This window comes from Elgaria multicarinata, chromosome 11, assembly GCF_023053635.1.
Source record: "Elgaria multicarinata webbii isolate HBS135686 ecotype San Diego chromosome 11, rElgMul1.1.pri, whole genome shotgun sequence".
Taxonomy (NCBI): Eukaryota; Metazoa; Chordata; class Lepidosauria; order Squamata; family Anguidae; genus Elgaria; species Elgaria multicarinata.
Window position 1 is genome coordinate 26198077 of NC_086181.1, and position 17126 is coordinate 26215202.

Sequence of the window (17126 nt, forward strand, 5' to 3'; positions counted from 1 at the left end):
GAACAAGATTCAACAGTAGTTATTTTGTAATTAACCTCCTCTTGAGGTATCAAAAGGATAGTGATTAATTCTGCTGCAGCTCAAATCCCCTGTAGAGTTTCAATAGTCACTTGCAAAACTAATACCAAGTGATGTCATAAATAAATATCACCAGTAACATTTAGCGGTAGGGGGAGTATCTTGAATATGGATAGGGAAATTGCTTTGTGAATGACTGATAGTCAATGCAATAAACCAAACTGTACTACTACTACTATACCATGGTAGACTTGCTGCTGGTACTGCTTGCTTGCATGGGATGCAAAGCTCACATTGACAGCTGTAGGGTCAGAAATCCTGATCCTCCACTTCACAAGTATCATCAGTCAGGAGACCTCATCATTGGTGGCATTGCTACTTATGGTCTCCTCGTCTCCAGTCCAATAGCCTTCATTGAAGAACCCTATCAAGCATTGTCAGAGGAACTAATGTAAGGAATGTTGTTCATTTTATTTCCATTTATGGTGCCATCAGACTGATCAGAGGATAAAATAGTCATAAAGCTATAGAATAGGGGCTTTTTGGATTAGGCTGAAGGAAACATAATTAAATCTCTCTATATAAAACAGGTGTACATTGTTCGAGCAGCTATTAAAGATTTTAATTCTCAGATAATTTTTGGGTTCCCTTATATGGCTGCTGTGTGGATTAAGGGATTGTCTTCAATTTGTAATGGTGCCTAAGTTACAGTTTTGGGAGCTCATTTTGCACATCCCACAATGTGTTCCAAATGCAGCTTTATCAATAGAAACTGATACAAATAACAGGCATTGGATATGAGTGCTTGGACTTTAAATTGGTTCCTTATGTCCCTGAAACTAATTATAACTGTGCTTTGATGAAGTGGGTCACTTAAAGAGCTCCTTGTATTGTGCAGTCACCCCCATTTTTGTTTTCAAAACAGGTAGGATTCTGCAATAGAGCAGAACCCCTGTGATATTTCTTTCGAAGTCCTTCTCCTAAGGCCTGTGCACTGTGTAAATCTTGTTCCTTGGGTATTCTGAATAAAATGGTTTTCAGTTAGGAACTTGTATTTTGTTAAATAATGCACAGCCTGATTTGATGTGCCACCTTCTCAATACTTTGGCAAGATAGAGTGGTGTTTCTTTGTCTCAGAGGGCACATCCATGTAACAATCAGGAAGTGAAGTCTGTGGAACATGAACTCTTTTGTTAAAATTGATAATGGGGGTGGCAGCAAACAGTTCCTTCCTTATTGGCTACATTACCAGACAGACCAGCCCAACTTTATTTTAAATATTTGTTGATAGATAACAATACCATCAATATCATTTGGACTGGCATCTCTTGACTGCAATAAAGAATATACACACATGTCATTAAGATAATTTTAAAGAAAAGAAGCTCCCTTGTTTTATGTCCTCTCATTTGTATTTAGAAACTTTATTTATTTATTATTTATGACATTTTTATGCCACCCATTAGCCAAAGCTCTCTGGGTGGTTCACAAAAATTAAAACCATGAAGAGCGTAAAAACAACCAACAATTTAAAACACAAATTTATCTTCTTTGAAACTTCTAAACAATCTTATTGGTGAGCCAAAGAATTTAGGCCCCACCTTATCATTGTCAAGTGATCCCCAGAAAAACATGCAAGCACATGCAATCATACACACTGACTGTATGAATGCTGCCACCACCACATTCAGCATTCTTGCTATGAAAACTCAGTGCATTGAATCTGCATTTACATATACTCAAAGCAGAACCATTGAAAGTAATGGAACTTAAATTAGTCATAGCTAATTTCAGTTGCACTGATTTGAATAGTTCTACTCTAAGTATAAGAAAATCAGGATCCAACCTATTGTTCCTTCTTATTCGGTTCAGTTTCAACATCAACTGCCTTTGGAAGATAATAGATGATAAAGGTCAACATACTGTTGTACGATATGACTGACACTGGAGCTAGGTATTTGGATCTAGTTATAGACATTCAAAGGGGAGACAATTGAAATCAATCATGCTTAAGAATGTCATGATTGATATCATGCCTAACCTCTACCATTGATTTGAATAGGTCTACTCCAAGTATGACTATATCTGGATGTAACCAAGCATATCTCTGTAGCTGTTAAAGAGCACATTCAAATTATGGCCATAGCTAGACCTAAGGTTTATCCCTGGATCGTCCAGGGGTCAAACCTGTTCATCTAGGTGACACACAGGAGATCCAGTGCTCAGGAAGGGTGAACCCTGGATGATCCCAAGATAAACCTTAGGTCTAGCTGTGGCCATAGTTGCCTTACAGTACTAACCATTCTCTTAAAAGGTACGTTCCCCAGAAATGATAAGGACAGTGATGTACTGAAGATGAGCATGGATATAGTTTGATTTTGTTCTTAGCATAGGAGGTTAGTATTTAAGTGATGCCTTGACTACTGAGGACAAGGATGTCGAATACAGTGGCAATAATTAATGGATGGATGGAATATCCTGTTGTTACAGAATGCAACTTTTATTGTAGGGTATTTCCTAAGCATTACCAGCACATCCTGGCCTTGGCATTTGCAATAAAAGAAATCAATGAAAACTCTCAGATCTTACCCAATGTCACCTTGGGCTTCCACATCTATGATAGTTATGACAATGCAAGGAAGACCTATCATGCTACAATGCTGCTGTTGACTACATTGGAAAATGTTGTACCTAACTATGTATGTGACATCCAGAATATACTAATAGCAGTTATTGGGGGACTGGATTCTGAAATATCCCTATATGTGGCAAACATCTTGGATATCTATAAGACTCCACAGGTAGGTTATTTGGGGAGCATGTGAATCTGCCACAACACTCACTCTTCCCTTTCCTTTCCAGTTCCATTTTATTGTTTGGAGGCAGAAATGGGTGCATTCTTTATGAATGTCACATGCTGGCTAAGAAAAAAAAGTGGTTCAGTCATTAATTAAATATTATTGTTACTGTTAAAGTACTTTGTTCATTGGATAGCCATGGAGCTGAAATAACAGAACATTACTTCAGTTTTGCAAGCCTCATTTAAGCCATTCAGTATTTAAAACATTCCACTTCTTAATGCATTTTCTTTCAGATATAGCTCCCAATGAGCCATACCCTATAATTCTTCTGTACTTCTGCTGTTTCTCTTGCATCAGTGAAATGCACCTTAGTACAACAAGAACTAGCAGTTGCTGAAATAGCCCAGAAAACCTGTCCTGCCCATTCCAGAAACAAGCTCTGTTGCTTATTTCTGATTGTTTCAGGAATTGCTAAATCTTGGCACTTTAGAAGTCCATTCTATTGGTACATGGATACTGTAGAATACTACTCATTGCATTTGCATAGATAACTGTGTATGCCTGGTTTCATTGCTATTCTGGTAGGGACAAAAACCATGACTCACCCACCCCACACACACACCAAAGCAATGGAGTTAATGGAAGCTTCCCTCCATGCAATTGTAGCCTTTGAGGATGTGGGAAATAATGCAACATGTTGTTTGCCCACCCACCCCGGATCCTTTCAGTTCTTTGACAGGATCACATGTGACCCCAAATTTTGTGGAGGCATATGCATGTATGGATGGCAGCAGAAGCTGTGCTATCTCCCATAGAATCATAGAACAATAGAGTTTGAAGGGGTCTGTAAGGTCATTGAGTCCAACCCCCTGCTCCATTCAGGAATCCACTTTAAAGCATACCTGACAGATGGCTGTCCAGCTGCCTCTTGAATGCCTCTAGTGTGGGAGAGCCCACAACCCCAGATAATTGGTTCGACTGTCATACTGCTCTAACAGTCAGGAAGGTTTTCCTGATGTCTAGCAGGAAACTGGCTTCCTGTAACTTGAGCCCATTATTCTGTGTCCTGCACTCTAGGATGATCAAGTAGAGATCCTGGCCCTCTTCTGTGTGACAACCTCTCAAGTATTTGAAGAGTGCTATCACATCTCCCCTCAGTCTTCTCTTCTCTAGACTAAACATGCCCAGTTCTGTCAATCTCTCCTTTATTTCCAGACCTCTGATCATCCTCGTTGCCCTCCTCTGAACCTCCTCCAGCTTGTATGCATCCTTCTTGAAGTGTGGTGCCCAGAACTGGACGCAATACTCAAGATGAGTCCTAACCAGTGCCAAATAGAGGGGAACCAGTACCTCAAGCGATTTTGAAGCTATACTTCTATTAATGAATCCCAAAATAGCATTTGCTTTTTTTGCATTCACATCACACTGACTTGTAGTATTGCTGAGCCAAGGATCTCCCATCTTGAAACTCTGCATTGGGTTTCCTTTTCCTAAGTGCACAACTTGGCATTTATCTCTGTTAGATTTCATTCTGTTGTTTTCAGACCAGCACTCCAGTGTATCAAGACCATTTTGAAGTTTATTTCTGTTTCCCAGAGAATTGGATACCCATCCAATTTTGTGTCATCTGCAAATTTGATAAGTATTCCCTGCACCTCCTCATCCTAGTCATTAATAAAAAAATATTGATGAGGACTTGGCCTAGGACTGAGCCCTGCACTACCCTGCTTGTTACCTTCCAACTGTTCAAGAAGGTTCCATTGATAAGCACTCTTTGAGACCGATTCTGTAGCCAACTGTAGATTCACCTAATAGTTGTTTCATCTAGCCCACTTTTAGATAGTTTGCTGATCAGAATATCATAGGGTACTTTGTCAAAAGCTTTTCTGAATTCAAGATATATTATGTCTACAGCATTCCCACAGTCCTCAAGGGAAGTTACTTGATAAAAAAATGAGATCAGATTAGTCTGTCAGGATTTGTTCTTGACAAATTCATGTTGGTTCCTAGTAACCACTGAATTGTTTTCAAGGTGCTTACAGATTGATAATCTGCTCCAAAATTTCTCCCAGGGATTGATGTCAGACTAACTGGTCTGTAGTTTCCAGGTTCCTCCTTTTTGCCCTTTTTGAAGATAAGGACAACATTAACCCTCCTCCAGTAATCTGGCACTTCACCCATCTTCCATGATTTTGCAAAGATAATAGACAGTGGTTCCGAGAGTTCTTCTGCTAATTCTTTTATTACTCTAGGATGAAGTTCATCAGGCCCTGGAGGTTTGTTTATCAATCTCAAACTGCAGTTCTTCCCATTCAGCTTGTAATTCATTTTTGCTTGGGGGGGGGGGGGGCGGGTCATAGACACACTTTTTGGAGAAGATTGAGCCAAAGTATGAATTAAGCACTTCAGCCTTTTATTTGTCATCTGTTATCAATTTGCCATCCTCATTAAGCAGCTGAATCACAATTTCTTTGCAAATACCTGAAGAAAGCTTTTTGTGTTGCTTAGCATCCCACGCAAGCCTCAGCTCATTCTCAGCTTTAGCCTTCCTGATGCCATTCCTGCACTTCTGTGCTACCTGTCTGTACTCTTCTTTCATAGCCTGATTTGTTTTCAGGTCATCTTTAAGCTGTATCTGTTGACTTCTGTCTTTTTTTCCTTCTTGGAATTGTGCCTTTAAAATTTCCTTTAAAAAACCCAAAAACTCCCAGCCCATTTGGACTCCTTTTCTCATTAGGGCCACTTGCTATGGGACCTAACTTATAATTCTGAGTGTATTAAAACTTGGCTTTCCTAAAATCCAGAGTACGTCAATGGCTACACTCAGCTTTTGCTTCCTTTCAAATCAAGTACTCAAGTATGATGTGGTCACTTTTCCCCAGAGTTCCCATAACTGCCACTTTATCACTGTTTTACCATCAATGGATTGGAATGGGACTTTCTCATACTTAAATTAGACACATTGAAATAAATGAGACATAAGCCAATCAGGATTTCTTTATGTTCCACTGAAATCAATGGGTTTAACTCTGAAGTATGACTAACGGCTCATCTACACCAAGGAGGATATTCCACTATGACTGTGGTATGAAGGAAAAAGGAAAGGAACCTCTTGTGCAAGCACTTGAGTCATTGCTGACTCCTAGAGGGATGCCTGCTTTCGCTGACACTTTCTTGGCAGACTTTGTAGTGGGGTGGTTTGCCATTGCCTTCCCCAGTTGCAGTTACCTTTCCCCCAGCTAGCAGGATACTCATTTTACCAACCTCGGAAGGATGGAAGGCTGAGTCGACCTGAGCCGGCTGCCTGAGAACCAGCTTCCGCTGGGATCGAACTCAGGTCGTGGAGAGAGTTTCAGCTGCAGTAACTGCCACTTACCACTCTGCGCCACACGAAGCTATGAAAGCGGAATATAAAAGGCAGGAGCCACACTGCTGCTTTATAGCAGTATTGAAGTTCACTGACAACTGTTGGAGGACTTGACACATTCCATATACCACTTTAATACCACTTTCATAGTGTTATATCTTGCTTGGTGTAGATGTGTCATGAGCCCCAACAGTTGTCAGTGCACTTCAGTACCACTATAAAGCAGTCGTGTAGATCCTGCAGTGCACTTCAATACTGCTATAAAGCAGTAGCGTGGGTCCTGCCTTAAATATACTGCTTTCATACCACTTTCATAGTGGAATATCCTGCTTGGTGTAGATGAGAACTAAGTCTGGAAGCAACCTCATGTTCTGGGAAAGACCTTCTGTCATAATGTAGCAACGATCCATTGAAGCCTTTATCCTTGAACTCTTAGATCAGACTGTTATGTAACCCTGCATTCTGTTCCCAGCCAGATGCCAATTAAATGTATGTATATTAAAAAATAAATAAAAATGAAATGACACTAAAAATGCTGATATGATTTCCTTTTTCCCTACCTCAAACCTTTCCTTAGCTTATATATGGTCCTGCTCCTGTGATGAACACTAAAAATCCAGGACTTCTCTTTTACCAGTTGGCCCCTCAGGAAGCCATTCAGTATGAGGGGATTCTCTCTTTGCTTCTCTGGTTCAGGTGGACGTGGATTGGTATTGGTATTATGGATAATGATAATGGAGAAAGATTTCTACAAGTGGTCATTCCACTGTTTTCTAAGAAGGGTGTCTGTTTGGCCTTCATACAAAGAAGTCCCAAAATAAGTTTGGATAGTAAAATTAATGATGCATTTCTACAAGGGGCAAAAATCCATGATAAAATAATGGGCAGCAAAGCCAATGTAGCAGTAATCCATGGAGAATCTTATTCCATGGCATTTTTTCTCTTCGTCCAATATCTATCAGAACAAGAGGACATGGCAAAGGAAGTAAGAGGGAAAGTATGGATAGCAACAGCTCAGATGGAGTTCACTTCAATAGTTCTTCAAAGGAATTGGGATACAGAAATATTCAATGGTGCTATATCTTTCAGAATTCACTCCAGTGACCTACCAGGGTTTCAGCAGTTTCTTAAGAGCAGAAACCCTTCTAGCTCAAGAGAAGATGGATTTATCAGGGATTTCTGGCAACAGGCCTTTGGTTGTGTATTCCCTGATAGTATTATGGGCAAGGTGGATGGAGACATTTGCACTGGGGAGGAGAAGCTGGAAAGCCTTCCTGGATCATTCTTTGAAATGAGCACGATTGGACACAGCTATAGCATCTACAATGCTGTCTATGCAGTGGCCCATGCCATACAACATGCCATATCCTCTTCCAGAGTCAAACATGGTGCAATGATGGATGGACTGGAACTCAAATTTCAGAATCTACGATTTGGGCAGGTAATGGTTTCAAATTCCTCATACAACAGGGCACTGTATAATGTGTTTTATTCTTCCCCAACGTCTTCCTGACATTTTCATCTTCTTTCTCTGGCCACTACTAGAAATAATAGAATAGTCCTTATTTCAGTCAGTCATTATGCATTTGGGAATGTATGTTATATGACCAATGTAGCTTGTAATTTTAATAATCCATGTAGCATCCCCCCCATGCAATTTCTGAGTCATATAGTGTGAACAGTTCCACTGAAGCATTCTCCAAGGCTGGCCTTAAGGGAGGGCAAGCTGGGAGGTGACCCAAGATGCCAAGCTAATGGGGAAGAACCTGAGCAAGGTGTCTTCTTCTTCTTCTTCTTCTTCTTCTTCTTCTTCTTCTTCTTCTTCTTCTTCTTCTTCTTCTTCTTCTTCTTGTCCTCCTCCTCCCCCTCCTCCTCCTCCTCCTCCTCCTCTATCTACAGTAAGGTATGGAGGCAAAAATCAGGTGTCTTCAACCTTTCTTTCAAGATTCTACAGGTTCTTTGGGATCTAACTTTAAAAATGACCTTCCTTCAATTAGCTTTTAACGTATGATTCTTTTACAATTTCCACTTTGAAGTCAATTGTGCTATTTAAAAATCAGAAGAATACAGTTTTTCTTTGAGGCAACATAACTGAAACACAATGGCAGAGAGATCAAGGTTTCATGCATTGTAATTCTCAATGGATCTCACACATGCACCAGACCCCATAAAATCGCTCCATGGCCCTGAAAAACAGACTAATGGAATGACTGGCCATCAAAGGCACTCCTTGGCCAGTGTGCCAATAATTAGGCATGTGCTCCGCTCCAATTAGAAGCACAGAAGCAGGAGCGAATTGGCCTGCTCCGCCTTGCCCAGAGGCGGAGTAGAAGCGGACCGCGGACAACTAGAAGCAAGGCAAAGAGAAGCGCCCATTTTTCGGAGCTCATCTTTCAGGCGGACCGCTCCAGTCGCCATCTTGAAACATTTTGCCCATAGGATTGCATTGCGGAAAAGAATCGCGGATAACTGGGTTGTTTTTGAAGCTATCGTTCTGAAAATTCTTGTGCTCAGAGAGTCTTGGATGGGGGTCATTTTGAGACTACTCTCACCTCTCTGCGTCGTGTGGTTCACGTGCTATATTTTTTAAAAATCGGGTAAACAAACATTACAAACAGGGACAGCGCGGGTCAAACGGCGGTTTTCGCCCATAGGACTACATTGCGGAAAAGAATCGGGGATAACTGTGTTGTTTTTGAAGCTATCGTTCTGAAAATTCTTGTGCTCAGAGAGTCGTGGATGGGGGTCATTTTGAGACTACTCTCACCTCTCTGCGTGGTGCGGGTCACACGCTAGAATTTTAAAAAAAACTGGCGGGAAAATTACCTTTTTCGAAGGGCTGAGGGGCAGAGTCAACTCCCGGTCATGATCACATGATCCCAAAGTTGGAGGAGGGGATAGGCAAAACAGGTAACTTGGGATTCTGGAAACTTCTCTTTCTTAATCTGAACGGACTTTTCCCAGTGTTTTTTAAAACAGTAGCCCCACCAAATGCACAAACACAACCTGAAATCATATACTAAGCCAATAATAAGAGAGCACTGCTACCCACCCTAACTTTGGGGAACAACTGAAAAGATGTGGTGCAAGGGGATGAACTCCCCTAGGGCATCCCATGTGGACGTGCCCCCACTCTCTCCTGTACTTGGAAGGCCATCAGAGCCTTCCAAAGAGAGTAACCCGGTGGAGCAATGCCTATCATGAGTTGAAGTGAACGTTCTACTTCTCTTAGTGGTGGAGCAATGCCTATCATGAGTTGAAGTGAGCGGTCTACTTCTCTTAGTGGTGGAGCAATGCCTATCATGAGTTGAAGTGAGCGTTTACTCCTCAGAGCTGTTGGTGAAGCAATGGCTTTCATGAATTGAACTGGTAGCTGCTTCCCCCTCCCCTGGGCACGTCCCCCTATTGCTGGTAAAAGACAGATATAGCCTTTTTTAAAAAGTTCTTCTTGTTGTTTATTCAGCAACACTGCTGCTTTTAATTCCATCCCTCCTTCATTTATTTATTTATTCCATTTTATATGCATTACTGGCTTATCCTTGGCTCACTTCCTTATGCCCCCAGAAATGTCTGCTGCCTGCCTGCCTTCCCTCCCTCCTCCCCTGCCCACCTCGCAGGGATGTTGTGTGTGTGTGGCTTTGACTCAGGGGAGAAGTCCTTCCTGCGCTCACTTAGAGTTTTGGAAGTTCCAAATCCATTTTTCAAGTGTGGAAGAAGATTCATACTCCCCAATTCATGGCATGTTGGGATTTCATCTGAAATGGCCCCATTGAGATGTCTGCAGGTTTAAGCCCCGCCAAAAATCAGGGGATGATAGGACTGCCTTGAGTCTTGGTGTACGTGTATCCCTGGATAAGCTTTCATGGTGGTGAGTTTGAGGTTTCTAATGTGCAAATTGACGGAGCTATGGAAAGGGGTGTGAATGGGGTGCCCGATTTTCCTAAATTCCCCAAAAATCAGGGGATGATAGGACTGCCTTGAGTCTTGGTGTGCGTATGTATCCCTGGATAAGCTTTCATGGTGGTGAGTTTGAGGTTTCTAATGTGCAAATTGACGGAGCTATGGAAAGGGGTGTGAATGGGGTGCCTGATTTTCATAAATTCCCCAAAAATCAGGGGATGATGGGATTGCCTTGAAACTTGGTGTGTGTGTGTATACCCCCATGAGGTGCCATTGTGCCAAACTTGAGGTTTCTAACTTTCACAGGAAAAAAGTTGTATACTTTTTTAGCTTAATGCAAGCCTATGGGGGGGAAAACGGAGCTCCAATCCGGATCCGGAGCTCCGAGCGGAGCGGAGCAGCCATAGGCGGAGCGGGGGTGGGGCACACCCCTACCAATAATCTTAAAGGTAGCCATGGCCTTCAGTCAGGTGAAAAATAAGCCAGCCAGAACCTCAAACTTCTGGTGACATTTGACTTTAGTATGACTGTCAAAATAGACATTATTTCAAATACATATCTAGCAGCTACACATCCCCTGCCCCAATTTCTGCTCTATCGAAGGTGCAGGAGGACTGATCTGGATCAGAACCATAGCATGAGGGTAGCCCTACATGAAAGCAAAGAAATTATGTGGATGCTAGATACTGATTTCAAGTTATGTCTTTTTTGGCCCACAAAGACCTAAATACTGTCTTTTCTAAACACTGCATTTTCTTTTTAACTCTAGCTCCAAGCATTTCTAAAATGGGTGTCATTTAACAACAGTGCAGGAGACAAAGTTTCCTTCAACCAGAAGGGGGAGCTAGTTGCTGGATTGGATGTGATCAACTGGATTATCTTTTCCAACCATTCATTCCATAGGGTGATAGTGGGGAAGATGGATCCCGAGGCTCCCCTAGGTCAAGCATTTGTCATTGATGAGGAGGCCATAACATGGAATGGCTGGTTTAATCAGGTACACTCCAATGATCAGCTGTTTGGAAAGAGACTCTGATATAATTTTATTGTACAATAATTAACACTTTCAAAGGAAAGATAATGTGTGATTTGATGAAATAAATGAAGAGCACACAGTTCTGCTCTCCCAATAACTTTGTTTACCAAAGAATTGCTGGAAGAATTTTTAATGAGATGATTTCTAATGTTTTGAACAAGTTTTGCACAGAAATTAGAGGTTTTCCGAAATCCAAGAGTGGAAAGCGATTGCAGTGTGGTACATACTGGACCAACCACCAGTGCTGGTAAATAATGAGAAAGATGATTAAATTCTAGAGACCAAAACAATTTGTTGCACCTATTTTTAGCACAGTACTCAAACAGAGACTGTTTCATGGGCCTCATGTACACCAAGCAGGTTATTGCAGTATGAAAGAAGTATTGAAAAGGCAGGAGCCGCACAAATCAGGATATAGCAGCATGAAAGTGGGATATGGTATGTGTCAATGGTCCCAACAGTTGTCAGTGCACTTCAATACCACTATTAAGCAGTAGTGTGGCTCCTGCCTTTTATATACCACTTTCATCCTTTAATATCCTGCTTGGTGTAGTTGAGGCCTCGGTTGTATTCACCGTAGCTCTGGACAAATCAATGGCATGTCTTGGAAAACCCTTATCTAAGAATTACCAGATAAAAGGATACTGTATATGTTAGTTTTGTACACATAGTCAAATGTACTGTACTGCTTCTTTTTAAAAGTAGAAATTGTCCATAGGGAAAATTTAGTTTTATGGATGATTGCTAGAAAATGTACAGATTCCAAGCTCCTTATTCCTTCAATATATTGTTTCTTTCTCATTTTTCAAAAAGTCTCAGCCTCTTTCTCAGTGTACTGAGAGTTGCCAACCTGGTTCTCACAAAAAAATGAAGGAGGGGGAGCCATTTTGCTGCTATGATTGCATCCCATGTCCGGAAGGGAAGATTTCAAACCAGGAGGGTAAGAAATATATACATTGAACAGAGTTATGAGATCAGAATAGCTGTAATCCAGACAAACATATAAAATAATCCATACAGCAGAGGATTATTTCAATATTCTTTTTCAGACATGAATGACTGCCATGAATGCACAGATGAAAACTATCCAAACAAAAAACAGGATGCCTGCATTCGCAAGACAGTAACTTTCTTGTCTTACGAAGAACCTTTAGGATTTAGTTTAGCCTCTTTTGCAGTCTCCTTTTCTTTGACTACAGCTCTGGTGCTGGGAACATTTATGAAGCACCACAACACTCCCATTGTCAAAGCCCACAACCGGGACCTCACCTACACTCTCCTCATCTCCCTCCTTCTCTCCTTTCTTTGTGCATTGCTGTTTATTGGCCGTCCTCAGAAGGTGACCTGTCTCCTCCGACAAACGACTTTTGGCCTCATCTTCTCAGTGGCTGTTTCTTGTGTGCTGGCAAAAACCATCACAGTGGTTCTGGCTTTCATGGCCACCAAACCAGGTTCCAGGATGAGGAAGTGGGTGGGGAAAAGACTGGCCATCTCCATTGTCCTTTTCTGCTCCCTCATCCAAGCAAACATCTCTGCTTTCTGGCTGGCAACCTCTCCACCTTTCCCAGATATGGACATGCACTCAGTGGCTAAAGAAATTGTATTACAGTGTAACGAACAGTCTGTGACTCTGTTTTGCTGTGTTGTGGGCTACATGGGTTTCCTGGCCATCATGAGTTTCACTGTGGCTTTCCTTGCAAGGAAGCTCCCTGACAGTTTCAATGAAGCCAAGTTTATCACTTTCAGCATGCTGGTCTTCTGCAGTGTGTGGTTATCCTTTGTTCCATCCTATCTGAGCTCCAAGGGAAAATACATGGTAGCTGTGGAGATCTTTTCTATCTTAGCCTCAAGTGCTGGGTTATTTGTTTGTATCTTTTCCCCAAAATGTTATGTTATCGTGCTGAGACCTCAGCTGAACACAAGGGAACAGCTAACAAGGAGAAAAGATGGAAGAAATATGTAAGAACTACTTTTTTAAATCCAATTTTCATCCATGGTTTCCCGTTCTGTTTCCTTATCGAGTCAAATTCTGGGCGCTTTCACGTCTTTCCATTGTTGTGCTATTTCAGCTCATGTATCTTTTCTCTTGGAGCATTACTATGCTGGGGAAATCTCCTGCCTCACCCTCTACATTCTCCTTTCACCTGCAGTTATTTTTTTATTTTTATTGTTGTGCAAATACAATCATACAGCAGCCTGAAACTGCAAAATTATGGCAGAACAACAAAATATACTTTCCCCCTAAGATCATATTAAACAAACTCTGGGGAGAGAAGGAAGGGAGGCCATCGGCTGAGACTGTTGCTGTCACTTGGCTTGGGAAGTGATGTAATGGAGCTCTAAGTGTCTGTGTCCTTTGCTCCAATCTGGATCCAGAGCTTCACAGCGAAGCGGAGTGGACCATAGGCGGAGCGGACCCTATCTGGAAGTTGCAAATCTGGAAGAGAAGCTGATCGGGGGATCCGTGCACACCCCTAATAGTTATCACATCCTTTGCTATTAGTTTTGCAAGTGGTTACTGGAACTCTACAAGGGATTTGAGAATCAGCAGAATTAATCACTACACTTTTGATAATTGAAGAGTATACCAATTACAAATTAATTACTGATGAAAGTTTGTTTTTCATTTCTGAACATTCCCTGCACCCCAACAGAAGGGATCATATGGCTTGGGATTTCCCAACAGAATGTATTTCAGAATGTATGCGAATCTGGAAGAGAAGCGGATCGGGGGGTCCTTGCACAGCCCTAATTTTGGGTTTCCAATTTAGGGGTCAATATTTCATTGATAGAGCTTTACCAATGGGCTATGCCAACTCCTGCACCATTTTGAGTGCTTCAGCCCCTTCCTTGAATAGGCCTGAACTGGCCTCCAACCTGTAAAGCATTATCTCGATGATTTCTTTTTTACAGGTCCTGTGGGATCCTTACAGTGCACCAAACTTATGCAGGAATTTCATTAGTTAGCTGAGGAACTAGGAGTGCCTTTAGAGCAGGAGAAAACTGAAGGACCTCTTACTTCCATTAAATATCTGGGAATTGAATTGGATTCAATGTCTCAATGTTGTAAGTGCCCCACAGATAAGTTAACAGACTTGCAGAACAGATTATTGTTCATCTGCGGCCTTAAGAAGGTCACTCTAATTCAACTACAAGAGATAGTTGGCCAACTTAACTTCGCATGCAAAGTTATTGCACCTGGTAGGGCCTTTGTTCGATATCTATGCAATGCCATGAAAGGTCTCTCTCACCCACAGCAGAGTTCAAGTTACGTGCAATATCCACAATGACTTGAACGTCTGGCTAACTTTTCTCAAGGAATTCAAAGGAATTTCATTTTGGGGGAAGGACCTCCTGTTAGAGAGCGAATTGCAAATTCACTCTGATGCCACAGGGACTGTCAGCTTCAGAGTCATATGGGCTGACAAGTGGTGTGCCAAAGTGTGGCCTAAAGATTGGTGAAATTCTGATATATGCAAGGACCTGACATTCTTGGAATTTTTTCCAATTTACGTGGCAACTCATCTATGGGCAACTGAGCTTTCTAACTCAGTCATTCATTTTTGGTGTGACAATTTAGCCACAGTACAAGTCATCAATACATTATCTTAACAAAATCTATATGTCATGAATTTAGTCGGGGCCTTCATGCTACATTGCCTTCAGCATAACATTCTGTTCTTCGCCCGGCACATTCTGGGCCTGAACAATTCCATAGCTGATGCCTTATCGCGTCAGCAGATGGCAAGGTTTTGACAACTGGCCCCTTGGGCAAGAACGCAGCCAGAGGTTATGCCGACCAGTTTGTGGGAAATTGTCAGGACAAAATAGAGTCAGCAATATGGCAGACAATCACTCTCAGGAACAGGTCAGCTTACCTAAAAGCAGGTAGCGAATTTCATTTATTTAGGTCTGAGTTATAGCTCCCTCAAACTTGGCCTATTCCCGTCGATCATATTCTGCAATTCTGCGTGGCAGAAAAGAAGAAAGGTAGGGCACCCAGAACAATCAGCGGGAAGTTGGCAGCTTTGGTCTTCATGGCCAAATCCAAGGTGTTATGGACACCTCTATCAACTTCAGAATTAGAAGAACCTTAAGAGGCTGTTCTAGAATAAGACCATCCCCTCTGGACAAAAGAACCCCATTATCCCCAGAAATTTTGATTGGGTTGAGTGTGCTCTGGCCCTCTCTCTTTTCCTCTGTCTTCAAAGTGCAATTGTTTCATGCTGCTGCCCTCACAGCTTTTTGGGGGGCTTTCCAGGTTTCTGAGTTAGTGACCACCGATAAAGGTGACACTTCAGGAAGGGCTTTGCAGTTGGATCTTCAGTCCTCTCAGAATGGGATATATTTACAACTCCGAAGGTCAAAAACCAATCAAATGGACAAAGGCCGCATTGTGTCCTGGTTCCCAGCTCTCAAGAAAGAGCTATGCCTGGTTCTAGTTATTCGTTTACTCATGGAGCTATGGAGTCTCAGCCCCGGTTACTTGTTTTGCCATAACGATGGAGCTCCGTTCACCAAACACCAATTCTGGATGGTGACTAGGAGGGCTCTTGCTTCACTGGGCCTCAGAGATTATCAATTTGGCTCCCACTCTTTCAGGATTGGCTCTGCCTCCACCACTGCAGCTATTGGTTTCTCGTCTAATCACATCCAACAAGTGGGGAGATGGCAGTCTGGGGCTTTCTGTTCTTATATTCGCTAACTGCCTAAGGAACCACAGGTTCCTGGACCAAGCTAATGGTCTTTATTTGTTTCCTAGATCTACGGAGGGGACAGACCCCACTGTGAGTCTTAATCTGTGGCCACAGTTTTGTCTTTTGGGGCGAAAGGAGGGCCTCCCAATCGAGCATGGGAACTCAGCTCCGATTGAGCAATATTGCCAGCATCCAGTGGTTGGGAAGGCGTGGCATGCACTGGGAGCACTTCCTGGTTACACTCTCGCAGCAGTGTGCAGTTAATCCTCCCCCTCAGGTGTTACTAGTACACCTTGGAGGGAACAATCTAGGACTCCTAAAGGGCAAAGCCCTGATTCGCCAGGCTGCTAGGGACTTCCAGGCCATTTGTAGCCAGTGGCCTGGAATTGTTATTGTATGGTCTTGTATTATTCCCAGGCTAAATTGGAAATGGGCTAGTGACCCACATGGTATTGAGCACGCATGTTGCAAAGTCAGTGGGGAAATTTATAATGAACTCCTGGGGCACAGGGATGCTAGTATACAGCATCCCTCAAACAGAACTACGCAGAGGGAGCTTTATAGGGCTGACGGGGTCCACTTATTGGACCTTGGCAATGATTTGTTCTTGATGGATCTGTGTAGGGGCTTACAGGAAGTCATACTGGCCAGATGGGGAGTTGGTAGTGACTAAGCAAGAGGCTTGCCACTCCCAGTGGCAGGTAGGTGGGCATCTGCAGTTCGTTAAGGTCAGTGAGTATTCCGTGGCACCAAAATGGTGAAGGATAATGCCTGAGGTCCAGCAGCTCCAAGCCCTGCGGTCCAGAGGCAGAAATAAGTGTTATCCTTGAGGCCAACCTTTCTCACCCACTCACAGCCTGGCGGCAGGAGGAGGGGTGACACCAGAAGGCCTACCACCCCAAAAGGGGGAGCCAAGGGGTGGTGATAGTTACACGCCACCTCTGGGGCTCGGAATGTCTCACCCTGATTATTAACAGCTTACGCTGTGATAGGTAGATGCCCACTTAGGTTTCCCTATACGGACACATCAGATAAATGTTGGCCCTTGTTTAAACCCAGCTATCTTGTGTCACCTCTTTATTTCTGCAGTACACCTTCCCACAAATGCAGGTAAGGGTGTTTCCCCCCTGTCTGATGGAGCTCACAATTTTCAAACCATTTTCAAAGTGTTTTATCCTGCTTTGTGTAGACCTGGGCTCTGATTTTTAGTTTAGCCTGCTCACATGAGTCTATGCTAACCTTTAAAAAACACTGCTCTTATTCAAAGCTTATAGAATATTGGAGAAGACATAGGACATAAACATGAA

At 42.5% G+C, this 17126-nt stretch overlaps 1 protein-coding gene across 1 annotated transcript; it reads left to right on the plus strand.

The window, feature by feature from the left end:
• The first annotated feature begins 260 nt into the window (after positions 1 to 260).
• Positions 261 to 13085, plus strand: LOC134405595 (vomeronasal type-2 receptor 26-like). The gene is made up of 5 exons (XM_063136836.1): positions 261 to 469; positions 2528 to 2819; positions 10856 to 11083; positions 11936 to 12062; positions 12172 to 13085. Exons 1-5 carry the CDS (start codon positions 261 to 263, stop codon positions 13083 to 13085), a joined length of 1770 nt encoding a protein of 589 aa, XP_062992906.1.
• Positions 13086 to 17126: the final 4041 nt, after the last annotated feature.

What these genes read in the sequence shown, in the direction of transcription:
- LOC134405595 (XM_063136836.1), top strand. Translation starts at nt 261, where the DNA reads ATGGTAGACTTGCTGCTGGTACTGCTTGCTTGCATGGGATGCAAAGCT. An exon ending in GCATTGTCAGAGGAACTAAT is followed by an intron (nt 470 to 2,527) that starts GTAAGGAATGTT and finishes CTTTTATTGTAG; the next exon opens with GGTATTTCCTAAGCATTACC. An exon ending in GGAATGGCTGGTTTAATCAG is followed by an intron (nt 11,084 to 11,935) that starts GTACACTCCAAT and finishes TTTTTCAAAAAG; the next exon opens with TCTCAGCCTCTTTCTCAGTG.